This window comes from Camelus bactrianus, chromosome 1, assembly GCF_048773025.1.
Source record: "Camelus bactrianus isolate YW-2024 breed Bactrian camel chromosome 1, ASM4877302v1, whole genome shotgun sequence".
Taxonomy (NCBI): domain Eukaryota; kingdom Metazoa; phylum Chordata; class Mammalia; order Artiodactyla; family Camelidae; genus Camelus; species Camelus bactrianus.
The window spans coordinates 4839645-4867481 of NC_133539.1; the positions used below are offsets into that span (position 1 = coordinate 4839645).

At 49.5% G+C, this 27837-nt stretch overlaps 1 protein-coding gene across 1 annotated transcript in view; it reads left to right on the plus strand.

The window, feature by feature from the left end:
• DSCAM (DS cell adhesion molecule) overlaps positions 1-27837 on the plus strand; it is a 544552-nt gene that overhangs the window by 431233 nt on the left and 85482 nt on the right. The window contains exons 16-19 of the mRNA XM_074373020.1: positions 4670-4740; positions 18997-19237; positions 21243-21389; positions 25871-26026. Coding sequence (XP_074229121.1) covers positions 4670-4740; positions 18997-19237; positions 21243-21389; positions 25871-26026 — 615 coding nt within the window. The remainder of the gene's footprint in view (positions 1-4669; positions 4741-18996; positions 19238-21242; positions 21390-25870; positions 26027-27837) is intronic.

Here is a 27837-nt window from a genome sequence, read left to right on the forward strand (position 1 = left end):
CCTCTTTCATGTAAGGGTTCAGTAAACCACAACCCATGGACCAAATTCCACTTACAACTCTCGAGCTAAGAACAGTTTTTACATTTTAAAAAGAAGAAAAAGAAGAATAGGCCACAGAGACTGCACATAGCTCGCAGAGCCTAAATCTTTACAATTTGGTCCCTTACAGGAAACGTTTCCAGATTCTTAACTCAGGTCTTGCCACAGAGGGGATTTGGGTTTCGGATTCCCATTGTATCATCCACTGCAAAGCTGAGGGAAGAAGGAATCTCTGCCATTCACAGAGCATCCCCACCTAATGCTGGAAAAAGCATTGTTCCAGCTGCACAGCAGTGCAGTTAATTTCACGTTAGAGTCACAAGGGCATCATCAGACCCTCTGATGCACTTGACCTCAGGAAATAGCCATGAAGCACAGATCACACTGCCCAGCACACCTTCTGACTCCCCTCAGCAATCCTTAGTCCGCTGGAGAGGAGAAATCAAGAGAGAAAGTGGAGACACGGTCAGGAGTTAAGGAGATTAGCTCCTAGAGGACTAGAAGAGCCCTGAGACGCCCGGTTTCTTTGACACCAAGCAGCAGGTCATGTCCACAGCTGACCCTCACCCAAGACCAGCCTCCCCGTCAGCAGCGGCGCCCTGAAGGTCAAGTGTCACTTAGTGTGGTGACCGAGTTGGGGTGGCTGATCTCTTCATCACTTTTATGAACCTGCCCCGAGACCGTGAATGTTCAGTGATGCCGAAGCTCATTGAATAACCAGTGAGTTTTCAAACTCATCAGAGAATGGAAGATCAGGACTATGGAAGGGTCACCACATGGAGGGGATGGGTTTGCATTGGATCCCGCACTGAGTGGACGAGTCTTGCATCATCTTGCATCACATTCCAGAATAGCTGGTCTGATCTATAAGGAGAGTGTCCTGTGTGCTGAGCTGGAGGCAGAGGGGGAGGGAGTGTGACGATGGCTTAGTGAATAAAAGGCATCAACATGTAACAGCAGACGCGAGGGCCCAGTGTGGTGCCATCTGTGTTCAAGGAGAGGGTCAGACACACAGGGGGTGCCCGCCGAGAAGCAGGAGTCCCTGTGCCTTCAGCATCCTGCTTCCGTAGGTGTTGCTGTGCTCCAGCCTCTATTTAGAGATGCTGGAAATTAAGCCAAAATAATCACTGCCCTCCTCGCTGCTCCTCATCCATGCCCAGTGCACTCCTGTCAGCCGTCGTTCTGGGATACTCTGGCATTATTCAGGAATGCTTTGGAGCGTCCTTTCCCTCCTCCCCTATTTCCTTCACACCTTTGCTCCAGGATCACCTTCTCAGTGAGTGCTACCCTGACCACCCTATTTCATGTCAACCCACCGCCCACTCAGGTCCCCTCCCTCCCTCAACACCTTCCTTGCAAAAAATGGAATCCATCTCCGTCAGCATACCATACGGTTTGCTGATGTATATTGTTTACGACCTGTTCTTGGTCCCTCCGTCCCTCAAAGGCAGGCAGAGCTGCCTGTTTTGTGCACTGCTATTCCCAGACACGTAGAGCAGTGTCTGGCACATGGCAGGGCCTAAATAAAGAAGAGTTTAAATGAATACACTCTTTATTTGAGAAATCATTATTAAATGAATTCATCTTTTCCCAGTTGAGGCGTCAACTGTTCTTGGTTTTATTTTAATTTTTACTGAATGGCATCTTGGTCTCCTTGCCCAGCAAAGAACATTCTGCTCACCCAGGCTATCAGAGATGAGCGGGAGGTCGGAGGTCATGCAGGGGCCCCGCAGGCTTTTTTTTTTTTTTTTTTTTGCCCACTTTTACACCCCAGTCTTTGCCCAGTTTTGGATCTGGCGCACGAGAGGCCCTCAGTAAATTCCTCAGAAAGGAACCAGAGAGAGAAGTTTGGGAGAGCTTCCTGCTGGGGTGGCTCAGCCCAGCTCCCTGAGCAGTTACGCCCCAAGCCTCTGGGTGGAGCCAGGAGACAGATATGTGGAGGAGAGGGTATCTGCGGGCTGAGGGGAGTGCTGAGGCTTGAGTCTTGGCGTTTGTTCCCTGGTTAGAAACGAGAGAGGACCATCGTGGGTTTGGCAGTTAGAATCTGTCATCGCTGTGTTTTTAGCCAAAAGGAATTCGTGAAAGTTGCCTTGCCCAGAAAAAAACATTCAGGAACTGTAAATATAGTCTTCACTTACTACTCTTTTACAGATTGAGTAGTTTTGGCTTCTGTAGAAATGCAGAGATTATTTATTTTGGAAAATCACATTCATTGTTAATTCTTACCTCTAGCCATCTCCTTTTTCCCGCCAGAAAAAGCTAAACATTCTGATTTTAAAAAAGGAGAAGAAACTAAGCTTTCTATTTATAGCGCAGCTTCAATTCAAGAGCATGTAAATAAATTCTGAAATGTCAAATGTCAACACAATTTTCAAATTTAGTTAAATAAATGGATGCCTAATGGTTGATCTTCAGCCATTTTAGCGTTGGGAATTCAGTCTGCCTTGGATTATAATTTTACAGAAATTGTCCTTCCGCAATGAAATGAGGACTCATGAAAAAATTATAGCTAAGGAGTTGGAAGAAAAGCACTACAATTCTGAAGCCGACTCATTTTTCATATCATTTAAAAGGTTTTCCTTATAATGTTTTAGAAATTTAGAGTGGAAAATTCAGTGCCCAAACTGACAAAGACTCTACCCAGTTATATTGGGCACAGCCCTAATGTGTGTTTATGGGCTATAATATTTTAGCCTCTGCCATTTTTTTTTAATTAAAAAATTTTAACACCTTTATTGTAGTATGATTCCTATACAGTAAACTACACATATTTCAGATGTACAATTTGATGGGTTTTGATGGATGCATATAGTTTCTGTCACTTCATTTTTAAGCGAGGAAAGATCTGAATGCGCTCACTTCAGAGACGAGGCCGACTAATAAAAGAATTACTGACAAACCACTGAAGTATTGCTAGTCTAAGTGGAAAAGGTCTTGGGTTCTTAAAAGTGGTCTTGGAGACAGGGACTGTTCCCCCCATTTCATAGGGGGCTTTCATAAAATGCCAGCCGAGAAACAAATTGTCCCCAAGTCGTAATTGCATCGTTGACTTTGTGTTTTCTCATAGAATTGAAAGCGCTTTTTAGAAACACTCTTCTAGTGCCTTGTCTGTGATTATGAATGTATCTCAACAAGAAAATAAAGGCTGTGCCGGTGGCTCCGCTCCCCCAGAGGGTGCCCCAGCCTTGCCCCCGCTTCTGAGCAAGCAGGCTCCTTGTTCAACTGGATTTAGCAAAATTAAGTTAAAATAATCTGGCATCGGTATAGCTGTCAGACCCTCAAAATAATTCTCCCAAGGGTTCTGTGGATGAACTGCATGCTTCTCCGCGACCGCAGGATTATCTGTGCGTGAGGGAAATCTGTCCCACGTGTTTTCACTGGATCTGATAAGGGGCTTGACCATGTGAGCAGAAATTTGGTGCAGGGCCGTAACAATGATCACAGTTAGCTGAATGCCAGCCTCTCCCTTGGTTACTGTTTAGAAATTAGCTTCAGTGCCTAGCACAGCCTTTTAGCCTGGAGAATCAATAAACCTGAGAGGCTGTGGATCCCCCAGAAAACTGTCCTCGTGACCTGCTGGGGGGACAAGCTCTGAGTTTCAGCTGCATGGCCATGCTACTCAAAACTTCTTTGTCTGAGAAGAGGAAAACGTGTTTCCCTTGCTCTCGCCTCTCCCCTAAAATGACGTTTCTCTCTTCCCTTCCTCTCTCGCTGCCAAGCCCCTCAGGCTGGTTTCCCTCCATCATTCTTGCTTTTTTGTCGCCCACATGCTCCTGACCCTCGTGCAAACTGGCATCCAGAGAAGTGGCCCTTTGTGCAGCTCAGCAGTGACTGAAAACGTTGTCATCCAAAGGGGTCTCTCCCTGCTGGCCCCTGGGTGACCACTGCCTTCAGCTCCCAGAGACACTTGGGCATATGCTGTGTTGTGTCTTCATCCAGTTGTTCAGATGAGATTGCTGGCCAGGGATGTCTCCTCTCTCTAAGCTCTGCGTTGCGTGCGCAGACACGGTCTGCCCCTAGTCCCGAGGGCCTGGCTGTGCCTGGGGCGTCATCGGCACCTGCGCAAGCACTGGGAGCGGGTGTGTGAGAGTCTCTACTTTGCTTTACCCTTCACCTCTGCTTCTGCCTCTGGCTGCAGCCCCGGGTCAACAGGAGTTTTTAATTGAAAAGAGTGGAGAACTAAAGCAACCAGAGAGACTCAAAGACAGAGAAATCTTTTTTTTTCCCCTCCCCAAGTAGTTGTGAGCAACCCAAGGACCTCAGCATGTCCCTACACAAGGCTTCAAAGGAGCGAGAAGGGCCTCCTATAAGCACTGCATAGTGATCCCAGAGACAGGTTGTGTGACAGCCTCCTGGCCCACCGGTTAACGTGCTCAAACTTGGGGTTTATTCATCAAGGTGTCAGAGACAAGGGGAGGAAAGCACGAGGACAGGTCCTGAAACTTCATTTTCTCTCGGCATGAGTGAGCCCAGGGCGAAGTGTGTACACGGGACTCTGCAAAGTGGCCTTTCCTGCCAGAGCGGAAAGCTCGCCTGTGCTGCCGGGGCCTGTCCCCGGGGCCCGCGTGTGGTTGTGGGGTGTCTGCGCCCAGACGCGTCTCTAACCGGCCCGTGGCTCTTGGTCTTTCAGCTCCCGACGGCCCGCCCCAGGAAGTTCACCTGGAGCCCGTATCTTCTCAGAGCATCAGGGTCACCTGGAAGGTAAACCCAGCAAACACTTGTCTCGGGCTCTCTTCCACGGGAGTGCGGGGCGGGGGGCGGGGAGCACCTCACTCATGTTAAGTGTTCTGATGCCCCGACAGGAACATTCTATGAAGCTTTCATTTTGCAAAGCTAGATGAAAAGCCCTCTTACTGAAATCCGACATGTGTATGCACACAGGAATACTTCCACAGCAGTTCTGTTATCTGCAGAGCGTGGAGTTGTCATTGGTGTCTGGTTTTTTGTCTTTCAGTCATGATTGGGTCCTAAGTGTCGGTCTCCACAGGAGTAGTGCAGGGGATGTGCATGACTCTGTGGGTTCATTTCAGCCCAGCGGAAACTTTCTAACGGCTTTTTCTAAATGGCAAATCCTGGCATGGTAGCCAGTCCACCAAGTGGCAGAAAGGAGAGAAGTGCTGGCTGAGCCCCAGCTAGCTCTGCCCTCGCACATGCCCGGGGGCGGGGGCGGGGGTGCTGACGGGCCGGCTGCCGTCGGAGGCCGTGGTGCCCCCAGCATGGCCAGCAGATGCAGACAGGCTGCTGGTGAGCGGAAAGCTTGTCACCCGCTGCGGGGAGAAAACCTGCCGCAGTGCAAAGGACCACACCACTCAGCACGCGGCTCTGAGTCCGGCCGACGGGTTTTCCGTGGTGTGACTGAATCCACACGCTGTACACCGGAGACTAACGTGGGACCGTCCACCAACTGTACTTCAGTACAAAAGAGATCATAGAATGAATAGACTTTCTCAAGGAAGGAAGCGACGCTGATTTATATTCTGGCCCAAGTTCATTGCAAACCAGCACACTCGGCGCCACTGCCCCAGGGGTCTTGAAGTCCCTCGGCTGGCGGCGAAGCTGCCTGGGGAGCCGGCCACCTCCTTCCTGTGCTCCCGCGCAGGTTCCACGTCATCTGGAGTGCCGTGGCTGGGTCGGGACTTCTGCAGAGGTGCGCTTGCTTTTCCGGTTCTGGGTTTCTCTCACTGCACGTTTTCTTCTTACCTCCTTCCTCACCCTTTTCCGCTGCGCTCTCCCCGAAGAAGAAGGTGGCAGCCGGAGTGAGGTCTTCAAACCACACTCCTCTTGTCCCCCGGAAAACCCTCGCCCGTTGCGCCTGTTGTTGGTTGAGCCTCAGCTCTTTCATAAAACCACCAGCCTCTGTAACAACAAAAAGGGGGTTTTCCTGCTTGGGGTGGACACCACCTTTGGTGCTAACACACACTACTGCAGCAAGCCGCTTTGTGCAGTCTCACAGCCCAGCCAAGGAGCTGTGATGCCAGCGGGTGGCAGTCTGTGTCTGTTCAGGGCTCAGACAGGGCAGGCTGAGCCGTGTGGGGAGGGGCGCCGTCCGTCTTTGTGAGCGCGTCCGCCAGCTGCGAGCATCACATACCCTGAGAGAAACGCACTCAGCGAGCCGCGGCCCCGCACGCGTCTCGGCCGCTCTGCCCGGGGAATGCTGACTCACTCCGCCTGGAGTTAGACGGGGAGTTTCGCCCACATTCCGTTGCACTGTCTTTTCATGCACTTTCTCGCACGACAAGACCAGCTATTATGGTGGCCCCTGGAGCTTTCTGTGTCCTGCACCAGAGACGTGTCTGTCCACAGAGCTCTTATATCTAAAAAGTGGAAACTCTGGAGGCTTTAAAAGGCAGGGAATCCTTTCTGTCTCCATAGAAAAGCAGCAGGAAGTCAGTAGGTTGCAGTTAAATTTCTTCTTAGAGTCAAAGGGAGGAACAAGTGGTGGGCTGTCAAAAAAGAGGCCTTGTCTCCTTTAGACGGTGAGCGGATTGTAACGTCCTGTTTGTGGACAGTGAGTTACCTCGGGGTGGCGGGCTGCCGGCGTTGCCCGGCCTGTCAGAACGCAGGCAGGTGTGTGGGTGATTGAACCACTGAGTGACATAGGGCTGCCGTTGACGGGCTGTCGTTTCACACTGGCCTGATCGTGTAATGACAGCGCGTCGCTGATTCAACCAACCTGCATACAATTCTAGGTAATCCAAGTACAATATGTTGCCTAAACCATGCTTTTATTTTATGGTGTAAAAATTCCAGATTTATGCTTTGTGTAATTAGCCTCTTTAGGCTGATAGGAAAGGAGGAAAAAGAAGAAAGTAAAGAAAGACAGAAATGGCATTAGTCCAAGGAAGAGGCCGCACATCCATCAGCCAGGATGGAAATATCGGGGAGAAGGAGGCGGAAACTCATTTAGGGTCACGAGACAACCCATCAGAAGTAAAAGATGCGCCCAGTGGAGAGGCAGGACGTAGAGGGCAGAACAGCTCCGGGCTTTGGGTGGGAATCCAGCCCTTTAAGAAACTAACCCTCTTAAAGGTCAGGGGCACGTTCTTGGCCGTTTCCTGCCACCAGTGAGCCATGTTCCATGAGTTTAATTCTCACTGACCCAGCAACACTTCTGTAACGCACACCTTCCAGTGAACAAAATAACAGCTTTCCCTGGTTATCTTGGTTATTTCTTTCACCAAAGAAAAGTGTCAAATGTTTCCATTTTCATGTTCGGCAGAGGTTCCCCGCGGCTTGCTGGCTACAGGCCAAGCCCCAGAGGACAGCCTAGCCACCAGCACCAGGTCACAGCCCCTGTTTCAGGTTTGCTGCCCTCTCCTTCCCCAGGTATATGGGACCCCCTGGTCTGTCATCTCCTCTCCTCCACTGACATTGCTGCTCACCCTGTTTGTAGCACCCCACCCTCCTACCCGTGCGGTCCCACCCATCTGGTCCCACCCATCCGGTCCCACCTGACCCCTCTATGAAGATGTGAAGACGCGTGAATCTCCAAAGTGGAATTAACTCTTCCATCTTTAGCTACCCTGACCCCGGCGATGGCTCCACGAAGTCCCCAGCTCACGCGTTCTGTGGTCCCGTCAGTCGCATCTCCTCTGCTGTTCTGTGAGCTCCTTAGGGACAGGGAGTGTCTCAGTTGTCTTTGGTCCCCACGCCTGGCGGTTCTGCGTGAATGAATGAGTGCATATGTGAGTTGGAAATGACAAGTGTTCTTGTCACACTAGCCTCTGCAGCACATGTCTTTCAGAAGCTGCTGTGAGGAAGGCACCCTAGCTTTCAGGCTCTCCAAACACCAGGCTGTAACACGGCGAGGGTCTAGTTCACACTGCAGGAAACAGAGTGGGGCGTCCAGTGGTGGACGCCCAGCGGCGCGACCCACGCTCCGTGCACCAGGCAGACCGGCCGTTTACATGTGGGTTTCTACTATAATTTATTGGGGAAAAAATGGCAATAATTATCTAATAAGTGTGTGATAAATTGTAGGGAAAATGGGCATCAGCAGCATATCGCTTAAGTGTGAGCCCCCAGGAAGATGGCCAGGAACCAGGAATTAAATTGTCTGTATTTTATAAGCTCAGAAACCTCCTCAATACTGTTACATATTTTGAGTCAAAAATGCTAAGCCATTTCTTAACAAAAGCTCAAGATATAAAGCAAAGGGTTCTAAGTAAAACAAAGATAAAGCAAATGAAAATAAAGTTTCCCTTTGTAACTGTTGCTCCACACCCCGTGAAAAACAGAAGGGTTCGCATAAGCAGATACAGTTTACTGTATGTTTCTGCTGGGGTTATTCAAAATCAGAGAGAATATTTAAAGCTACAGATTATTGATAACAATATATTTGATTAAGTCCCTGAAAATTGTAAAACTAAAGGGGAATTCTCTGTTCTTTTCAGAAAATTCTGATTTTAGTCCCTCTCCTAAGTGTAAAAACACTGACAGAACGTGTTTCTTTTGACAGTTCCTGTCACCTAATCTGGTCACTCTCAGAATCAACTGATCCTGTTTTATGCAGATTAAGGATGGTTTGATAACTATTCACATAAGCTCATGGGACATTCAGAGTTTAGACTGTTCAATTACTCTAGATATCGCAAAACATTTACCAGAGAACGCAATTTTAAGGCAGAGACATTCTTTCCTGTAGACCTCAATGTTGTGTTGTGTTTTGTTTTGAGTGAGAACTCTTTTTAAAGCCATGGGCTATCCCGAAAATATGAACCTTTCAATTGTTCAAATAAAACTGAGAATTATGGAAATTTTCCATTGCTTTGCTGAAAACAATTGTCAAACTGACGACTCAGGGTAAAAATCCTGATAATGAGGTGGCCACTTTCTTATTCTTCTGTATCCTAGTCTCTGACTGGGATTTTATTTAGAATAAACAGTGTTGCAGAAAAGACACATGCTGTCCATAAAATATTAACTTTGAATATTTGGGGATTTAGTTCAATTTTAGTAATCTGAAGAGTACTTTTAACTGGAGTGCCGCATCTCCACAAGGCACAATAATTCCAACTATTTGAGGACTCATTTCAATGTTTCAGAGACGAGCTCTTACGATGGGAAAACAGCCTAGTTTATCATTTAAAAATAAAGCCGCTTATTACCTGTGACCTTCATAGTAGTGATGTAATAAACTTCCACCTGCCTTAGACACCCGCGTCCCTCCACCCGCAGGGTAAGACGTGCCGCGCGGGAAGGGTGACTTACAGGCAGCGCTGCTCGTTTCTGGCTGGGGTTCCTGGGAGACCTGTCCTCCTGAGTCCTCGCTCACTGGCCGGCTCGCTGCTCAGCCCTGACATGCTTTTTACCCTGAGGTCTGTGCGCTAGGTAGACCTAGTTGTGTACAACCTCCAAAGTTGGAGGGACTTGCCCAAGATCTGAGGGCTTGTGACTATCAGATGGAGAAGCCCTGCCTACCCTGGCTGCCTGGCTGCCTGCCTGCCTGCTCTTCCAAGCAGTTGCTAAGCTAATGCGCGTGAAGTGAGCTTGTGCGCGGAAAGGTCAACAAATATTATTTCCGTTTCCTTTTCCTTCCAACCTCATGCTATAAATTTTACCCATCCCCATTAAAGTTAAAGAAAATAGGTAACATGCACATTTCTACCTACTGCCACTTTCTTTCCAAATTGTAGACTTCACCTGAGCATAACTTGAGCAGTCAGCCCACACCCTTCTTTCCTAAGTCAGTTGAAATTCAGAAGTGTTGCCTTGGAGTTAATTTTACTTAATTTTTGACCTCTCGCTTTCATCCTTAGGCTGTGCAAAATTACAAAATTTACATTTCTTTTATGAGCTAATCAATTGGTTCTAGAGTTGGATTTTCAACAGTTTTATTAAAAATCCTGACAACCAACATGCCTTACAAATATTTAAGGAATTGTCAGCCCTTCTCATGTTAGCAAGTCTAAGCTCTTCCCCTTATAATGAGAGAAGGAAAATCCAAACTGATTTCAGAACTTCTTGGTCGTCCACATGGAGGACTGCCCTCCCTCAGCTTCTTTCAGTTGACGAGACCGTGAGCTCAGGGAGGGTAGAGGGCCTATGTTGTTCGTTCGCAATATCCCAGTAGAAGAGCAGTAGATACCTGTTAAATAAATACAGGAGCCACTTCTCCCATTGTTCACGTTCAGATATGCGTATCTAGAAGGGGCGCCTTTCCTTTGGAGACCTCGGGGCTCCATAAAAAGCCCTACATGACTATATTAGCATCCTACTTTCTGGCACATACGTAAAACGTACAGATCCTTTTCATAAAACCGTTCATCACTTTTTTGCTTCATTTAGAATACAGTCTACATCTCTCCCCATGTATCCACTGGATTAGCCCTCTTGGTTTAACCCTGTGATCGGTCGGTCTTTTCCTGGGGTCCTCGGAGTTGGGACCCCATTTCTCTGTCCCAGAGCAGAACTGCCAGCCTGCCTGCCCAGAGGGTCCCGGCTGGCCCCCCACCCTAAGCAGGCTGTCTTTCTGGCTCCCAGCCTTCAAGTGCAGGGAAAAGATGCTGGCCACCTTTCCAAAGGCTGCTTGGCGCCAAGAGTGTGGGACCCAGGTCTACGCCTGGGCGTGCTGGGAAGACAGGCTGGCTGGGACCCAGCCTAGGAGGGGTGGCTCCATTCAGCCCCAGAGCAAAGGCTGTGCCTCTCAGCTGACTCACCCTGACAGGGTGTAAACTGAACTTGAATGAAGGGCTAAGATCACGGCCAACTCCGTTCATCAGCTGGCAGTCCTTTCGGATGGTTTCCTCTGAAAGCTTCACATTGAGCCTGGATGAACCTGGCATAATGCAAGGTATCTGAGGACAGACACTTGCATTGTTCTGATTATAAACAAGTTATGAACTGTTAGGTTACAACAGGTTAGAAGGTTAGCATCGTTATTTTTGCCTTGACTGACGGAACGTATTATCAGAAATGCAAATAGGGGTAATGAGTAGAAACCATGAGGCTGGAACTGAAGCAGCATTTTGGACATTTGCTAGTGACCAGCCGTGGGTCTCTGTTTAGTACACCAACCTCAGGTTTTGTAAGTGGATTGGCTTCTAAAGTTGGGACATTAGGCTAAAAATTGCTTATAGTCAGGATCAAGTTAAATATATTCAATTGTGTATCTAGTACACGGCATAATTTAGTGATGAAAACCTACAGTGTCATATATTTATGAATATATGATATTTGCATTGAAAATAAAGTGTGCATGTAAAAGTATAGCTCGACAGCATTCCATGGCATTATGGGTAAAGTAGGAGCCACGTAAGTTAAATGCATCTACAGCAGGTAAATTACAGATAATAAGAATACTTTGGTACAGTATGAAAAGTACTGGATTAGACTTCAGCATAATTCAGTATTGCTCCTGTCTCTGCATTTAATAAAAACAATCTTTGTCATGCAGACAAGTAACTTTCTTTGTCATGCAGACAAGAGACTCTCCTTAAACAGTTTGCAGGCGCAGTGCCGCCGTGCAGTGACGTCGTCACTAGTGTGCACCTGGCAGACACCAGTCCATGACCAGAGGCCAGCTGGTGCTCGCACCCCTTGTCCTCCAGTTGAACGGATGCTCGGGTTTTGCCATCCTGGCAAGGAGGGGAGCTGACTCTCATTTCACCCAAACCCTGGCCTCTCTCGGCCCCTCCTCTCTCAGGCCTTTCTCTGCCCCTCCTCTCCTCGCCCTCCTCCTCCCCCTTCCCTCCCCGCCCTCGGCCTCCAGCCAGCCAGTGAATCCCACCTGCAGGGGCCAGTCCACAGCGCTGTGTCCTCCAGGGGTCTGCACCCTGGCTCTGTCAGGGGCCAGAGGGCAAATACTCCAGACTTCGGGGCCCAAAGGTCTCTGTCACAGCCATGCTCCTGTGCCGCTGTAGCCCCGAAGCAGACATGGCATGTGCGTGCTTAAGTGGGAGCGTCTGGGCTCCAGTACAGCATACTCAGGTCCAGGGAAATTTGAAGCTCAGATAATTTTCATGTGTCACAAACTATTCTTCTTTTGATTTTTTGCAATTGTTTAAAAATGTAAAAAAAAAAAAGTACAGTTTTAATTAAGAGCCATAGAAAAACAAGGACTATCTGACTTGGCCCCAGGACCGTAGTTTGTCAGCTGTGTTTACTAAACCATGATGATACCTGGAGAAGCAGCCACAGACAACTGAAACTCATCACAGTAGCTTCCTCTTCACTGGTCCCCTGGGCAGAGATTCAAAGCACCAGCGACCTCTTCCTTGCCTTCTGCACAAGCTTAGCAGATCTGGGTCAGCTGTGCCCCCGCCCAGATCTCTGTGTCTTTCTGGTGGGTCCCTCTGGCCCTCCGTGGCCACTCTGCCATCCACAGGGACCCCTGTTCCTTGCAGGGGAGCTACTCCAGGTTGGATGCCCGTTGCACGGGGGGAGCCAGCTCCTTTGGGATCACTCAGCTGCTACTAAATGGCGGCCCCAGCCTAATGCTCACAGTCTAGTACACACTGTCTCTTGGCGTCAAAATCAAAACCGCTTTTCCTCTAAACCCTATTACCTGCAGGCTTGGCGGTGCAGGCTGGACCAGTCTCCCAAACCTCACAGTCTCCAGGTGGATTCTTTCCTGCCTGGGCCTTGGCTGCCTGCCTTGTTGGCCACGGAAACTTCCATAGCCCCCCTCCTCACTCTCTCCTGCTCTTTCCCTGGTCTGAACCCAGGGCAGAGTCCCTCTCCCTGCCATGTCTCTCTGACTGACCCCACTCCCAGGCTCTGAGACACTGAGCCACCACCCTTCTGGCCAAGTCTACTTGGACGTCTCCCCTGGCTTCGCTGGGTTGCAGCAGCCACCCCCCTCTCCTCGCCAGCTCCCTGAGTCAGGACATCTAGAGGTCTGATGTTAGTGGGGGAAACTCCCGGAGGCCTCGGAGCTGATATGTACGAAGCCAGTCCCGGTCTGCATGTGTGCTGGGAATCCCTCTGTCAGGCCGTTGGCAGAAGTCATGGGCGAGCCGGCGTGGCTGGCGCGAAGTGCTCTAGGTGGTTACCAGAGAGTGTGATTTGCAAAAGGCAGCAAGATTCAGAACAAGGAAGGGCCCAGAGTAGCTGTTTGACTAAAGTCTGCTGGTGGGATGGATGAATGAATGAGGGAGTGAATGAAATGGGAGCCACCCTATGGTTTGGAAATTGAATAAACGGAGCCCTGTTTTGCAATCATTAACCTCAAGTTCATCCTACAACATTCTCTGAGCCTGTTTCTGAAAGTCCTCGTTTGTGTTCCAAGCCGGTGGAACACCCTTGGCTGCCATCTCCTCCTCGGCCGCCAAGTTTGCCTAGAACATGGTGACTGTCAGCTCCAAGTCCACGTTCTTGGCCCCTCGGGACACTGCAGACCTTCCAACACTTGGTTACTCATGACTTCTCAGGCTCCTTCGTTCTAAACATGTCTCATTATCGGATCATGTGTCCACTTTTGATTTCCTAACATGTGGCCTCCTCATTCTTCATGCGTCCCTCAGTGGACACTAACATTGACGGGGAGCCATATGGTGACACATATTGCTTGCACAAGAGCTGCAAGGTTGACAACGTGCATAGTGCGATGCAACTCAAAGGAGAGAGACCGAAGGAAAATGTGCTTTGAGGCAAGGATGTCAGACGCCTCTCTGTGACCTCTCTCCCTCAAAACCCACTGTCCGTTCATCCAGAGAGGCTGCCCGTGGTGGCTGTGGGGCACAGCAGTATTCTGTCCAGCGAGGCAGCTGTCCCCTCCTCCACCCCAGCCCCTCTGTGCAGCTGTCCCTCTGCTGCTGTGTGACTCCTGGGACCACAGAGGGCCTCCAGCCCTGTCCGCACTCATTCCCTCTGTTCTGCAAAGACACCAGGAAAATACATGGGTTATCGGTGACCTAAAAAATCAGGGAATGTGCAGACATTGCTTTTTGGCTAAAGTCCATCCCAGGTGAGGCCAATTCTAAACCTTTTAACGACTTCCCAGTGATAACAGCGGTCCTTGGACTTGAGCGTGTACCAGAATCCCAGGGGGCTTGTTGAAACACGAGCCCCCAGCCCGCCCCCCCCCCCCCCCTGCAGCCAGCCTGTATTCCCGCTTCAGGAGGTCTGGGCAGGGCCCAGCTTTTCCCCAGTTTCCCTACACCCTTGCCTTCCCCCCGCCCCCGATGATCCCCACACACACCTCCCCAAAGTGTCACTGCGGGCTGCTCTGCATTCCCAGGTCATCTCTCAGCGCAGCTGTGGACACTGACTGGTTTCCTATAGTGCTGCCCCCACTTGGAAAAGGAAGCCGTCCCTTTTCCCTTCCATCGTCCCCTGGGCAAACCTTCCGCCCTGCAAGCACCAGACTCTAATCATGGATTCACCGTAGGTCTCCCCTACACACGATGCCTTGGATAGAACAGGCACCAGCTCCTGGCTGTTCACTTTAATGCATCCGTTCCCTGAGCAAGTTATTGAGTTTATGCTCTTTATATTGGGGAGCATGGAAGGGGGTGCTGGAGGAAGCACACAGAGATGAAAAAGACAGCCCCCCACCTCTGTAATAAAAGGGAAATGAGAACAGGTTACATTTGCAGTGAATCTGGAGAAATCTAAAAGGAAATGTTTCAAATCATCGTTCAACCAAGTCAGTCAACGTGCCGGAGTGAAGCAGTGTTCTTGGAGTGCAGAGTCCTGCCGGGGAGGCGTGGGCTCCCCGGGTCAGCAGACGGAGCCTGACACTGAGCAAAGTCCATTCGCCAGCAGTGGGAAGGGGGAGGGGAGCGTGCCGGAAACAAGGCCTGGCTGGTGGTTTTCTGCAGAAGAGATGCCTGTTCTAATCACTCACATCCACACGGGTGCTGTGAGCATTTGCTCACCCCTGCTTTTACCATCTCTGTAAAGAGCGAAGAATCTGCCATGGGCAGCTTGCAGGCTGATTTGGGTGGACACAAAAAATACAGGCACTTGCAAACCGCACAAATAAATTGACACGGGGTTCCTGTTGTCATGGAGACCAAAAGAGACAGTGGCTTAAAGGAAGCAGGGGGTGGGGAGGGATTTGGAGGCTGGAGAAAGGGCTCCTGGAAGGATGAAAGAAGGCTGTTTAGGGAGACCACAGGAGAAAAAAAATGTCAGGACTGGAAGCGGGGAGAGAGAGTCACAGATGGCAGATAATGAGACAGATGAAAAGGAGTCAGGATCATCACTGGATGCAAAGGCGAAGGGAAGCAAGAGTAAAATTCAACATGGAAAACAGTGACTCCTTCCATGAGAAACACAACAGTGAATAGGGAAGGCCTTCTCTTCGAACTGTAGTGCATTTGAAGGAATTTGAGAAAAGGTAAAAACAGAGCACTCACATATCAAAGCGATCTGTCAATAAGGACGTCTTCCTGCATGGGAAGGGACTCAGATGGCTGAATTCTTGACTGTGGAGTGAAGGGAGCCCTCCTTCACTTTAGTTTCTTTCTTTCTTTTTCTAATCACTATTTTCCCAGTCTTCCTTTAACATGTATGAAGAGGTCTGGTTGCCAGGTGAGATTTGCTGTAAGTCTTTAGGTCTGAGACAGGAGGGAAGGGGCAGGGCACAGGCATTAAACGAATGACACAGCAATTGAGGACAAGACATAAACTGGTTAGAACCAGCTCAGCCTGAGACGGTGGAGGATCTGACTTCCAGAGGAACTTGAGTCGCATTTTAGGTTCATTGTAAGGTATTAGCTGCTACATGACACACCCACAGGCACCATGACATTTCCAAACCTGGCCATGAAAGGCCAAAAAGTAGGTGGCAGCCCAAATCCTGGCGATCCCCACCCCTTCCCCAAAACAGTTGGAATAATCCTCCTGCTTGTCAGCATATGAAGTCATGCAGCCCATACGAGCCGTCCCCATGCTCTGGGGCTGATCTCCACTTCCTAGCTGACCCCATGCGCTGGGGCCACCTCTTGCCTGTTGAGACAGCCCACGCTCTGTCTGTGGAGTGCGTGTCTCCTTGAATAAACTTACCTTCCTTTTACTGTGCCTCGCTCTTAAATGCTTCCCTGTGTAAGACAGGGACTTATTCTCCAGCAAAAGGTTCACCTTCCGCGGTCCTTACTGTAAACACATGTACCCCCCTGGCTGGCTGCGCAAGTGAAACGACTCTCTGGAACCCTTGTTTTAAACAGGAAACAAAGGTGGACGACAGTGTCCAAACCAATTGGCCCTTCAAAGCTAGTTTCTTCCCTGACGGGGCCTGGGAGATGAAACCGACCCTCCAAACCCTGCCTGGGTCTCGTCCTCATGGGCAGGCCACCACGCTTATGAGAGCAGAGGAGCCAGCTCTCAACTTGAATCCACATGCACAAAATATGGCAGAAAACTTAATAAACAAAAATCACCTTCGTGTCACTCTAGAATTAGTAGGACTAACATTTAGTTCTAAGAAAAATGTAAAAGATGTTCTATTTATTTTGTACAAAATATCTAAACTGAGCAGAACGAAACCCCCTGTGGTTTCTAAACTATGTAACCTAGTCAAAGTGTGTGTTCACCCGGGGAGAAGAAGGGCCAAAAGAAGATTCCTCCACCTACCTGCGCAGTCAGATCCCAGGCGCGATTAATCCCCCCAAGCCCCGGAAGGTGGGAGTCAGCAAGCAGGTCCCACTGCTTGTAGAAGATTCAGCTAAAGTGGGTGCCGTGTGTAAACAGTTTCTTGTGGGCTTTTGCCTTCACCCCGTCCACCTCCTTCCTGACCTGGCTCCGTGGCCCTGTTCTGTGATCCTGACTTGGTATCTTATAAGGGGAGGCTTAAATTGTCACAGGGAGCCCACTGAAAAATGAGAGTAATTTTCAAAATTAAAAAAATCCGTTATGTTTGGATGATGGTATTTAACAGTAAAAAACTATAGATTCAGAGCAGTAGATTAGGAGTTTGGTATTAACAGGTTCACATTACTATATATAAAACAGATAAACAACAGGGACCTACTGTATCGCACAGGGAGCTGTATTCAATCTCTTGTAAAGAGCCGTAATGGAAAAGAGACTGAAAAAAATATACATGTATATGTGTATATGTATAATTGAATCACTGCTGTACACTTGAAACTAACGTTGTACACTGACTACACTTCATTTAAAAAAAACTATGCAAACTGGTAGAAATATCTTTGTTTTCTATTTGTCTTATCTGTGACTTTGGGAAGGAAATTAATTTTGTTAATTAATTAAATGATACAAATGCAATTCAGTGGTTGAGATAAATCAAATTCCAGGTAATGGAATTCTCAAAATCTGAACTCTTTCAATCTAATTTGAAAGCAAAGTGAAAAGTTACAGTTCATCGATGCAGAAACAGGTGCAGAGACGTTAGCTCATCATAAGGTATGAGCTCTTCCGTCAAGGTCTGACTGCGCCAACCTGACTTCGGAAGTGACGGTTTATAGGACGACCTCCCTGGCATCTATTAGCATCGTGTGAGTGCATGGATTAGATGGGTTGCTGAGAAGAGCAAGTGGGATCCAAGACGGCCAGAAGTGAGGGAACATGCTTGAAAAAACAGAAATGTAATTTGGCTGCTCTTGTATAACGCGGACAACGCCTAAAGACAGCTGGAGACATCTCATTCCCTTGGGAGGCTGGCGTAGTGAGCAGTCCACAAATGACTGCTGGACTCATTCATGCTGCTGTCCGCTCACAGAGTTCTTCTGGCCGGGCATCCAGGACCAGCCCCCAACAGTCCGCCTTGTCTGTTCTCTGCCAGTCCCCACTGCTGTTGGTCCAGCACACTCAGTCCATTCTGGCCACTCTGTGTCTCCCACCCAGCAGCCTCGCCTCCCCTCGCCTCCCCTGGAGCCCTGGCCACCCTTCCAGGGTCCCTCGACCGGCCTCTCTGCCTGCGCCAGGCCACTCCCATTTCACCAGTTTTTGGAAGCCTGCTGGTCTTCACCGTCTAGTCACACACACTTGGATGCACTTGGATGCTTCAGATTTCTCTACAGTTTCCCACGTGTTTATTTCCTCTTTCCAACTGGATTGTAAGCATTTTCAGGGCTGAGAAAGCTTTTCAGAGCCCTAAGAGACCTTAATCCACGGTTTGCACTGAAATACACACACGCACGTGCACATGTATACACATATATGCTCACATGCATGTACACAGACATAATACACATACACATACACATACACCTGCTGATTTCCTGAAAGTCTACAACACCTTTATTATTTTAGAGCATCGCTTCGATGTTGCTCTCATAACAGACTTGAAAAATTCTGGATTCTTAAAAAAGTCCAACCTATCAGTGAAAACGGTTCTGCCTTCCACTCAGCGACCCCTTACCCTCGGCAGAGAGACGCTAAATACAGCCTCAGCTCGCTCAGCTAAAGTCGACCTAAAATTATTCCAGAATGACTCACCTGAATCAAAGAGGTTTGCCTTCCTGGGGACTCCCTTCACAGCCGGCTTTCAACCTGGAAACACCTTTATTCTGGGATATTCCACTAGAGTGTAAGCTCTGCGAGGGCAGGGACCTTAAAGCAAAAGATCCCTTCAGTCCCCCAGTGCCTGGGACAGGCCGGCGGAGCAGAGCTCAGCAGACGCTGTGGGCGGAGGCGTGGAGCCGGGCCCCCGCGAGGATGGCTGGCGGCCGCAGAGGCGCTGCGAGCTCGGCCTGTTTTTGGAAACCTCCGCGCCGCGTGGGGAGGCGGCCACCCCAGCAGCAGGACGGAGGGGCTGAGCGCGCAGGCTCTGGGGCCAGATTCCCCTCCTGTCCCTCAGGTGTGTGGCCCCCTGCGTCAGTGAGGGTCTTGGTCGCGCTGTCACAGGATGTGGGACGGGGTTGGAGGGGTGCTGGGCGCGTCCACGCAGGTACAGGGAGGGCGTCCGGCCAGGAGCCGGCTCTGGGAGACACCTCGCTGCTCCTGCTTCATTTGTGTTTCATTTGTGTTTCTCTACGAGGTGGGCGGGCCCTGGCTTCCCCACTGGCGTCCGTTTAGTGTTCTTTAGTGATTCTCTTCTTTCCTGTTCAGGCTCCCAAGAAACATTTACAAAATGGGATTATCCGTGGCTACCAGATAGGTTACCGGGAGTACAGCACCGGGGGCAACTTCCAGTTCAACATTATCAGTATTGACACCACCGGGGACAGTGAGATTTACACCCTGGACAACCTGAATAAGTTCACGCAGTATGGCCTGGTGGTGCAGGCCTGCAACCGTGCCGGGACCGGGCCTTCTTCTCAGGAAATCATCACCACCACCCTCGAGGACGGTAGGTTCGCAGGGAAGGGGTGCCGAGCCTTTCCTTCTCCAGGGTTTGTTCTGGTCGCCTCCCAGGTCCCCACAGCCTGGCCCCCAGTGACAACGGAAGCTGGAGGTCCCCGAGGGGAAGCTGCTTTCATTATCCCGCCCTGGACACATCTTTTTTTTTTTTTTTTTTCTTTTTCCTTTTTTCCCCTTATAAAATAACAAAATTTAACAAGATACAGGAGTAGGTTAGTATCCTAAAATTCCTCTTTTAAGGGCAGTTTTTGCTTGTTCTAGTACAGATGCACCTTAACTGCTTGTCAAAATTGAGATTTGCAAATGTTAACCACCATACACAAACATAGATAAAAAACAAATATCTTCTGTGTAGCACAGGGAGCCACGTTCGACATTCTGCAACAACTTTAATGAAAAAGAACGTGGGAGCGAATGCCTGCATATACATATGCACGCCTGGAACACCATGCTGTATACCGGAAACTGGCACATTGTAACTGACTATACTTCAATCAAAAAAAAAAAAGATTTCCAGGTTTTGATTCTGATGAGCTGAAGCAGAAGCCCCAGGGGAGGGACCTGAAGTCTCATCTTTCAAAAAAGTACCCCAGGCAGTTTCATCCTGGACACATCTTGATTGCAAAGCCAAATCCGCCCCCTTTTCAGCATCTTTCTCTGTCATTTCCTGCACGAGGGCTGGGCTTTTCCCAAGTGAAACCAAGGCTCTCCCTGTGACTGCAGCAGTCCGGCCAGAATGTAGAAATCTGATTTTCTAAGAACTTTTTGAATTTCTCACAAATTTATGTTAAGGAGGATTCTTTCTTTCTCCCTCCCTCCTTTTTTTCTCTTCCTTTCCCTCCCCTCCCCCTCCTCCTTCCCTCTCCTCTCCTCTCCTGTTGCTTTCTACTTTCAAGTGTTCTAAGACCAGAGAGCAGGCATGAGTAGGCTTCCTGGAGCAAATCTCACGGTGACCGAGCGCCCCCTAGTGGCCCAGTCATTAACGTATCCTTCCACCGTGACACGCAACCTGAAAGCTCATATTCCCAAGGGTGCTTGAAAAGAGCCCAGAAGCACAGTCCTTCAGGTGCAGAGGTCAGATACTGGGTCAGATGCAGCCGTAAGTGGTAGGTTTTCTGGCAGCAAGCTTGCAGGTCAACCAGTTGCCTCTTGTGCAACTAGTCACTTGGTCCTGAGCTTGAGAACACATGCGGTGATTTGCATCTATAATTTCTGACCATTTTTACAGGGAAAGACGTCCTAGATAACCAGAAACCTGAAGTCCAGGGTTTTCTTTCCATCTTGACGATCTTGGCAGCTGTGGTTAAATACGCCACTCGGTTTTAGCTTTGATGCCAGTTTTCCATTGATGTTTGTGCCTCAGTCACTGTTTCGCCCCCTCTCCCAGCCAGAGTTTACGGTTTACATAAACTCGACGTGAAGAATATCTCAGATATTCTCTAGCCTCTCTCCTGGTCCGTTTTCTCTCTCTCCTCTGATGAACGCTGTAGTATTGAGAGGGGGCCAGCTGGAGAGGTGGCGGCAGGTGCGGCTGCCTGTCTGCTTTGTAGTGCTTTCAGTAGCTGGATTTTCAGTTTACCTGCCAAAGGGGGGGCGCTGTGTAAAGGACATGTAACTTAAAACAGAAGTTTGCGAGAGTCATGGGGCATAAACCAGGCCAGCAGTGCCCTTTCCTCACGCAGTAAGATCAGAAATGTTCGCAGCTCCTTAAGGCCAGCTCGACCTCCTTAAAAGTGAAGCAGTTTTTCTGGAAGGAGAGACAGGAGGTCTGTGCGGACAGAAGCACAGATTCCTCGCACTTTACCGAATGACCATAATACTTACATAGGGAAACGGTGCTCTTTTTTTTTTTTTTCTCACTTACTTTTGAGAATTGAGTGCAAGTTTTTTCTTTTGCTTACACACTGAAATATGAGACTAACGTTGCTTATTTGGTATTGCTTTGCTAATTAAACCACCCGCGGTTATTGCAGATTCTAATTATCTAATTTCAGTGCCCAGCTACCCCCCTGAAAATGTCCAAGCCATAGCAACATCACCAGAGAGCATATCAATATCCTGGTCCACACTTTCCAAGGAAGCCTTGAATGGGATTCTCCAGGGCTTCAGAGTCATTTACTGGGCCAACCTCATGGACGGAGGTAAGAGCATTAAACTGGGGCTTTGAGTTTGCCCCGAAGGATGAGCAATAGAATTTGCAGAGCCCCCCTCCCAGCCCCCCACCGTGGGATTCAGCACAGGATGGGCACGTCTTTATCCGTGGATGCTTTCCTTCTCCCCCTCATCACTCTGTTCTTACCTCTCATCTGACATTTAAACAAGTGTGTACAGCTCTTGAAACCATCATCTACCTTCAAAGCAATTTGAAGGATGGGAGGGGCTGGCACTGGGGAATCCAGGAATAGATGTGTTTTCGTAATTATGGGTATCTATGTCAAGCCTCTGCAGGCAGCACCAAAACCTTGATCTGTATCTAGAAGGTTCTACGTGATGCGTATCCTAAAAGGCTGACCTCTTCCTGCTCCCCGGGAGGACTCAGCAGGGAAACGCCTTAAGCTCCTGCAGTTGAGCCACGACAGAGTGGGGAGGAGGAAGCCAGGACCGTGAGAGGAGTATTATGACTCCCCGTGAGGAGCCGTTTCCCCCCAGACCTGCCATGTCTGTCTCCTCCTTTTTCTTTTTGTCTTTCCTCTCTCCCTTCATTCTTCCTGTTTCTTTGTGTTCAGTTTTTCTTTTCAAGCTGTAGGACAAAACTCTCCTGTTTGGGGACAAGACTTTGCATGAGAGAGTGTCAGCTCAAGGGGCAGAGACTGGGGCTCGAAGCATCTTGGGGAGAACACATCTCCGTGTCTCTGCTTTTGGGGGGTGGACGTTGCTGAGCCAGGTGGAGCCCCCCTCCGGGAGCACCCTGGGCCCACCTGCACTACAGCCCCAGTAAGGTAGGGCCGCCAAGGGCTGCTCTCTGCTGGTGGCCCAAGACTCTCAGGCAGCCGGCACCTTCCCCTGGCCCCCTTCAAGCTCCTCCCGCCCCCCCCCACATCCCCCGTCTGGGGCTTCTCCCAGGCCTCCCGACTGCACGTCCCTCCTGGGGCAGCTGCCCTCTGAGTCCGAGCCAGCACAGCCCAGGCCCCAAGGGCACTGCCACCCCTGCCTAGGCCCACGTGGGCCTGCTCTGCCAGTCAGGTGGCTGTCTCCATCCAGGTAGACAGAGCACAGCGGACCTCGGAGGCTGCAGGGGTGCCACTCTTGGTGCCAGGATACAGGCAGGAAGACACGTTGGCAAATTCAGCTCAATTTCTAGGTCAGTAGCAGAGTCCGAGGCTTAGCTGTCTGTGCCTGTAACCAGACGTGCTTCTCCGCACGGAGGACCTGACCTCTTGCATGCAGCACTTTGCACGGCACCGCCAGTGGGAGACGTTCTAATTCGTCTGCTGGACCCGGAGCAGACATGTTATCTGAGCATCTTCTCCATGCTAAGTGCATGCTGGATGCTGAGGACGCAGTGTCCGCCCCGTTGGATGTGCGGAAGGATGTAGGGAAAACAGAACCGCGAGCCACGCAGCGCACCGCCCGCCCACGGTGGGACGGAGTCAGGCGGGTGACTCACTGCCCCTCCTCCTCCCAAAAGAGAGATTTAAAAATCCCCACTGATGTAAAATATAAAGCAATGAAAATGTGCAAATTATCTGTTTTACTGACACAGTACCATGAGATACCATGCAGACTTGTTCTGGTTTCTAATCCTCCTTTTGAACGAGATGAAATGTACTCACCTAAAGGTCACGTTACACTACAGTCACTCCTTTTTTCTTCTTGTTGGAAATATTCCCACAATCCAGTGGTGACTTCATCTTATTTTCACGTTTCACTCGTAGCTCCTTAGTTCTTCGATGGAGGATGTGTTAACGTGGTTCAGTCAACTTTACACTTTTAAAGCTTTAAAAACTTGAATATTTAAAAATATAAAAGTCTTTAAGTAAAGAATGCTGGGAAAGGCAAACAGTTCCTAAAGACACTTGTACTCACTGTATTCAGGTCAAAGTGATGAGCTTAAGGCCTAAAGTAGAAGTTCTATGCTCCGTCTCCGAAAGATAAGAAAAAACCCTCAGAAACATAAAAAAACATAAACCTGCTTACGAACAATCACTCCCTGTCTGCTGCTTCCTCTGAGAGGTGACATGACACGAGCAGGCAATTTCATGGCATGACTGGATGCTTTGCACAAACTCCTCAGGCTGTGGCCCCAAGATTCCCACAGACACAGACTACAGAGTGATTGTGTAAGGAACTATCTCCACTAGCCTTGAGAACATCACACACACACACACACACACGCACGCACACACGCACAGACACACACACGTAGGCTGGGAAGGAAAGATTATTCTACCTCTGTGATTAGCAGTTGCCTGAAATACTTTGTTAATGTGATCAGATAAAACAAAATCGGTTAGGATATCTGACAGGGCAGGTTACATACACAAGATGTTGGTGAAATTTCTGAGTATCTTAGCATCATCTGTAAATTAAATAATTTTTAAGTCCTGACAGAAGCAGTGAGTCAGAGATGGCTAGGAAGAGGGCACACTGTAGAAACTCACCATTTCCATCGCAATTGGAGGTACTTTTCATCCTCTCTGTCTTTCTTCAAGACAAAAATGACAGATTCTGAATCAAAGCAACATTTAGGTGCCAACCGGGGATTCTGCTGCCGTGGCGGCAGGCTTTGGAAAAAAGTTATTTCTACCCCTATTCTGATTTCTTCCTTAAACCCATTTAAGAGTAAGAGAGGGTATAAATAAACACATAAAATTATATTGTTTTAAAATACAAAGTTAAAAAAACTTTTTGTAATTTAAATAGTATGATTTCTAAATTTATTCATTCTTCTTATTTTTATAAACCATCTGCTGTGGCTTCCAAATGGTGGCCCCTAAAGGTCTGCCACCTGCTGGCCTCCCCCAGAAGACACTAGGCCACAGACATCTTTGGGGGGCTGCCCCCTTGCCCTGCTCTCTTCCCCCAGCGAAGCATCTTGCCCCCAGAACTTGCCCCCTGTCTGCTCCAGGTGGGAACCTTTGGCTGGTGCCGGGGTCTGGGGCTGAGTCTGTGGCTCACTCATCTCTCTTGGACCCATTTCTTCACTCCTCTCCCAACCCTCGTCACACACAGGGGTCCCTGACTTCACAGGACAAGCCTTGGCTACCCACTGCGTTAAATTCGACTTTTCTGCTGTGTCCACGTCAACCCTGATCCTTTTGATGACTAAAAGCCGAAACAGACACAGTCGTCATAATCACAACACAGGGGGCCGTTCATCTCTGAGCTTATGTGCCCTGTGCTATAAGGACCAGGGAATCGAAAAACAGCAGGAGGAGAAAGCCAGACCAGCAGAAGCCTGTTTCATCTGGCCCCGGTGGCAGTTCCACCGGGCGACAACAGCGCATGGCTGAGATCGTGGACTGGGGACACGTGGCCAGCCCTGTGGCTCCATGGCCCGTGCTGGGATCCGTGACCTCGGGCAAGATAATGGAGCCTCTCTCTGCCTCAGTTTCCTCACCTATAAGAGGAATGGGTTGTGGAGAGCAGAGGATGGTTGAGCGGGATAAATGAGTTAAGGTGTGTGCCCAGAACAGGGCTGGCACCTCAGTCACATGCCGGCTCGAGGTGGCTTCACTGAAGCCAGGGAGAGTGAGAGACGCCGTCAGGCAGCCTTGTCACTGTCCAGATGTGCACAGAGGTGGCTCTCACCACAGCCAACCATAGAGGAGGACGGTCTCCTGAACCCCATCTCCCACACCGGTTCTTAGTGACTGGACACACCAGGCCAGGCTGCCCCCTCAGACATTCCACAACGGCCACTTGACCCGGGGGGTGGGGGGCAGTTCCCCGGGCCCCCCTCTCCTCTGCCTCCCCTGCAGGCGGCTCATTTCAAAGCCCAGGGCGCCCGCGGAGGTGTTTCACACGTGGTTGGGAGTTTTCTCAAATTGCCGTGTGTCCTGGGCCTCAGAAGGGAGAGCAGATCGTCCCGTCTTTGCACAGTACGAGTGGATCCCACCCCAGATCATGCAGCATTTTTAGCTGTCGCCGAGTTTCTGACACTCCAGCATGTCACTGCGGCGAGGACGCGGGGGGAGTTCACTCCAGGTGACAGGAGGAGCTCGCCGAGCCTCCTCAGCTCCGCTCAGATGTCTGAGAAGTGAGGCCCTGAAAGTCACATGCACATGGAAGGCCAGTTTGGCTTCTTAACCCTCTTGATGAGCAGTTAGAAGAGTCCCTACGGAGGGAGCACACGTGGTCCCAGTCCCTGGCTTCAGGGTGTGGGGTCAGCTCCTGCGGGGACCCTTCTGGAGCCACAGCGCTGGCGGGGGATGTATAACACTTAACTTGGGGTGAATTGCTGTTTTTCGGCCCGATTTCTGCCTGGTGCTCTGTGGCAGTTTGGTGCAAAGAACCTTTTCCAAAGGGCCACAGAGTGTCGGCGCCGCATGAAGGCTGTGTCCCTCTGAGTAATTTCAGGGCGTGACTGGTGGAGGCCGGGGGCAGCGCTGGCAGCAAGGACAGGGCGGGGAAGGCGCGTGCCCGCCACTGCGATAACGGGGTCTGTTTTCCCGTCCTCCAGAGCTGGGCGAGATTAAAAACGTCACCACCACGCAGCCCTCTCTGGAGCTGGACGGGCTGGAGAAATACACCAACTATAGCATCCAGGTGCTGGCCTTCACCCGGGCTGGGGACGGCGTCCGAAGTGAGCAGATCTTCACCCGGACCAAAGAGGATGGTGAGAGACGGGGTTGTGGGCAGAAAGCTCAGTTCCCATCTGAACCTCTGGGGGACACACAGGAGGCTCCTGCCAGAAGGCGGTACCCCAGGGGCCGGAGCCATGATCAGGAAGGCTGGGTCAGAGAGCCTGCCATGAACTCACCCACCAATTCTGGTCTTTGCTCCACGAGAGCTTTTTGCTGCCTCTCAAATCCTCCAGCACGAGTCAGGCCGTCACTCCCTGTGCAGTCTTTGATTTACCGATTGTTTCTCTCTTCCCTTATAATTTTTCTTGTTTTTTTTGGGGGGGGGTGTCACATATTATTTTAAACAAAAATGCCTTTTACCCCAGGGCTATATAATACACGCCATCCCTGTCTTCTATCCATTAGAATAATTTTAGACTCTTTAGCTGTTAGTGGAAGCTCTGATTAGTTCCGTCTCCCCACTTAAACATTACATAATGGTCTAAGTCATCATGTTCCATGCCAGCTTGAGAATAACATGAGAGTAAGCCCTCAATTTGAGAGCTTCATGTTTGATTTTTTAATTACAAGAATTTATGATGATTCAGTAAAATTTTAAACCATAGCATGTTTTTCAGATCATTAATTCTTGCTGTTCCACACAATTTGGACTTGATTATAGGGCTATGTCCCAAACCCACAAAAACTGGATGCAAAGTAGTTTTTTGTATTATTTTAAGGGAAACCCTGAGGGGTCTCATCCAAGGCTTTCTGAAGAATAACTCAAGTTCCAATACGCACAATAGCAATAGTGAGAAAAGGAAGGAGCGACTGATGGCAAATTGATACCCGTGTGAAATAATTCCAAATCAGAGCTTAGAATGATTCCAGAGCCAGGACTGGGGGGAACTGCTGTCCCTAAATTCTGTGCTGATTTGGCTCTGCAATTTTTTCCACTCTGTTCCCCAGGAAGTGGGGTAGGATTGGGGTGGGGCTGCTGTCCATTGCCTGTGACTGACCACATAGTGGTAGGTTTGGTGTCCTTTACTATGTAGATTATCAACATGCTGTTGCTTCGCTTCTTGTCTGTCCTGTGGGAGCAAAGCGAGGGACATGCACTCAGAGGCCTGGAGAGACTCTTCCCTTCAGCTTTTGTGACTCCTTTCAACACTTTGCTGACATTGTCAGCCACTCTCTGCTCAGCCCTGCACCCCCAAGCAGCCCCGTCCATCTCCCCTCAGACAGTATCTTCACTGTCTCTCTAGCCCTTCTTGCATTCTAGTTCCTGCACCCAAATGAAACCTCATTACTTTCAGTTTTGGGGGGTTTTGTAGAACACATAAGTAATCATGCCCAGTTATGTGCAGGTGTCAGCCAATTCTGCTCAAAGAAATTGGATTATTTAGGGAAATCTAAGGTCAGAATGCAATGCCATTAGGAAGTCCCACATACATAGAGAAGTCTACAAAGCTATGTCCCGAGTGAAGACAGTTAGCTTTTAAAATGTGATAGACTCAGAGCTGCTCTGGAGGCTGGCTCTGCCAGCTGCTGGCTCTGGGACTGTGGCACCTTGCCCCTCCTCTGAACCGGACTGTCCCCGTGTGCAAAGTCTCCGTAACAATCAGGCTGCTCAGAAGGAAGATATAAAAAGTGAAGTGATGTGTGCAAACACCTGGATTGACATGTGGTGGGATGGCTCCTGACACGAGATACCTGATTATTTGATCTCCACGCCTGCAGAGCGAGGGTGGAACGTTCTTTTGCATTGCTAAGCAATAACACAGATGTCACTGGAATTATTATTTAAAGGGCAAATTGATCAGCAACATACATTTTGACACCTGCATTTTTCAGAAGAATGTAC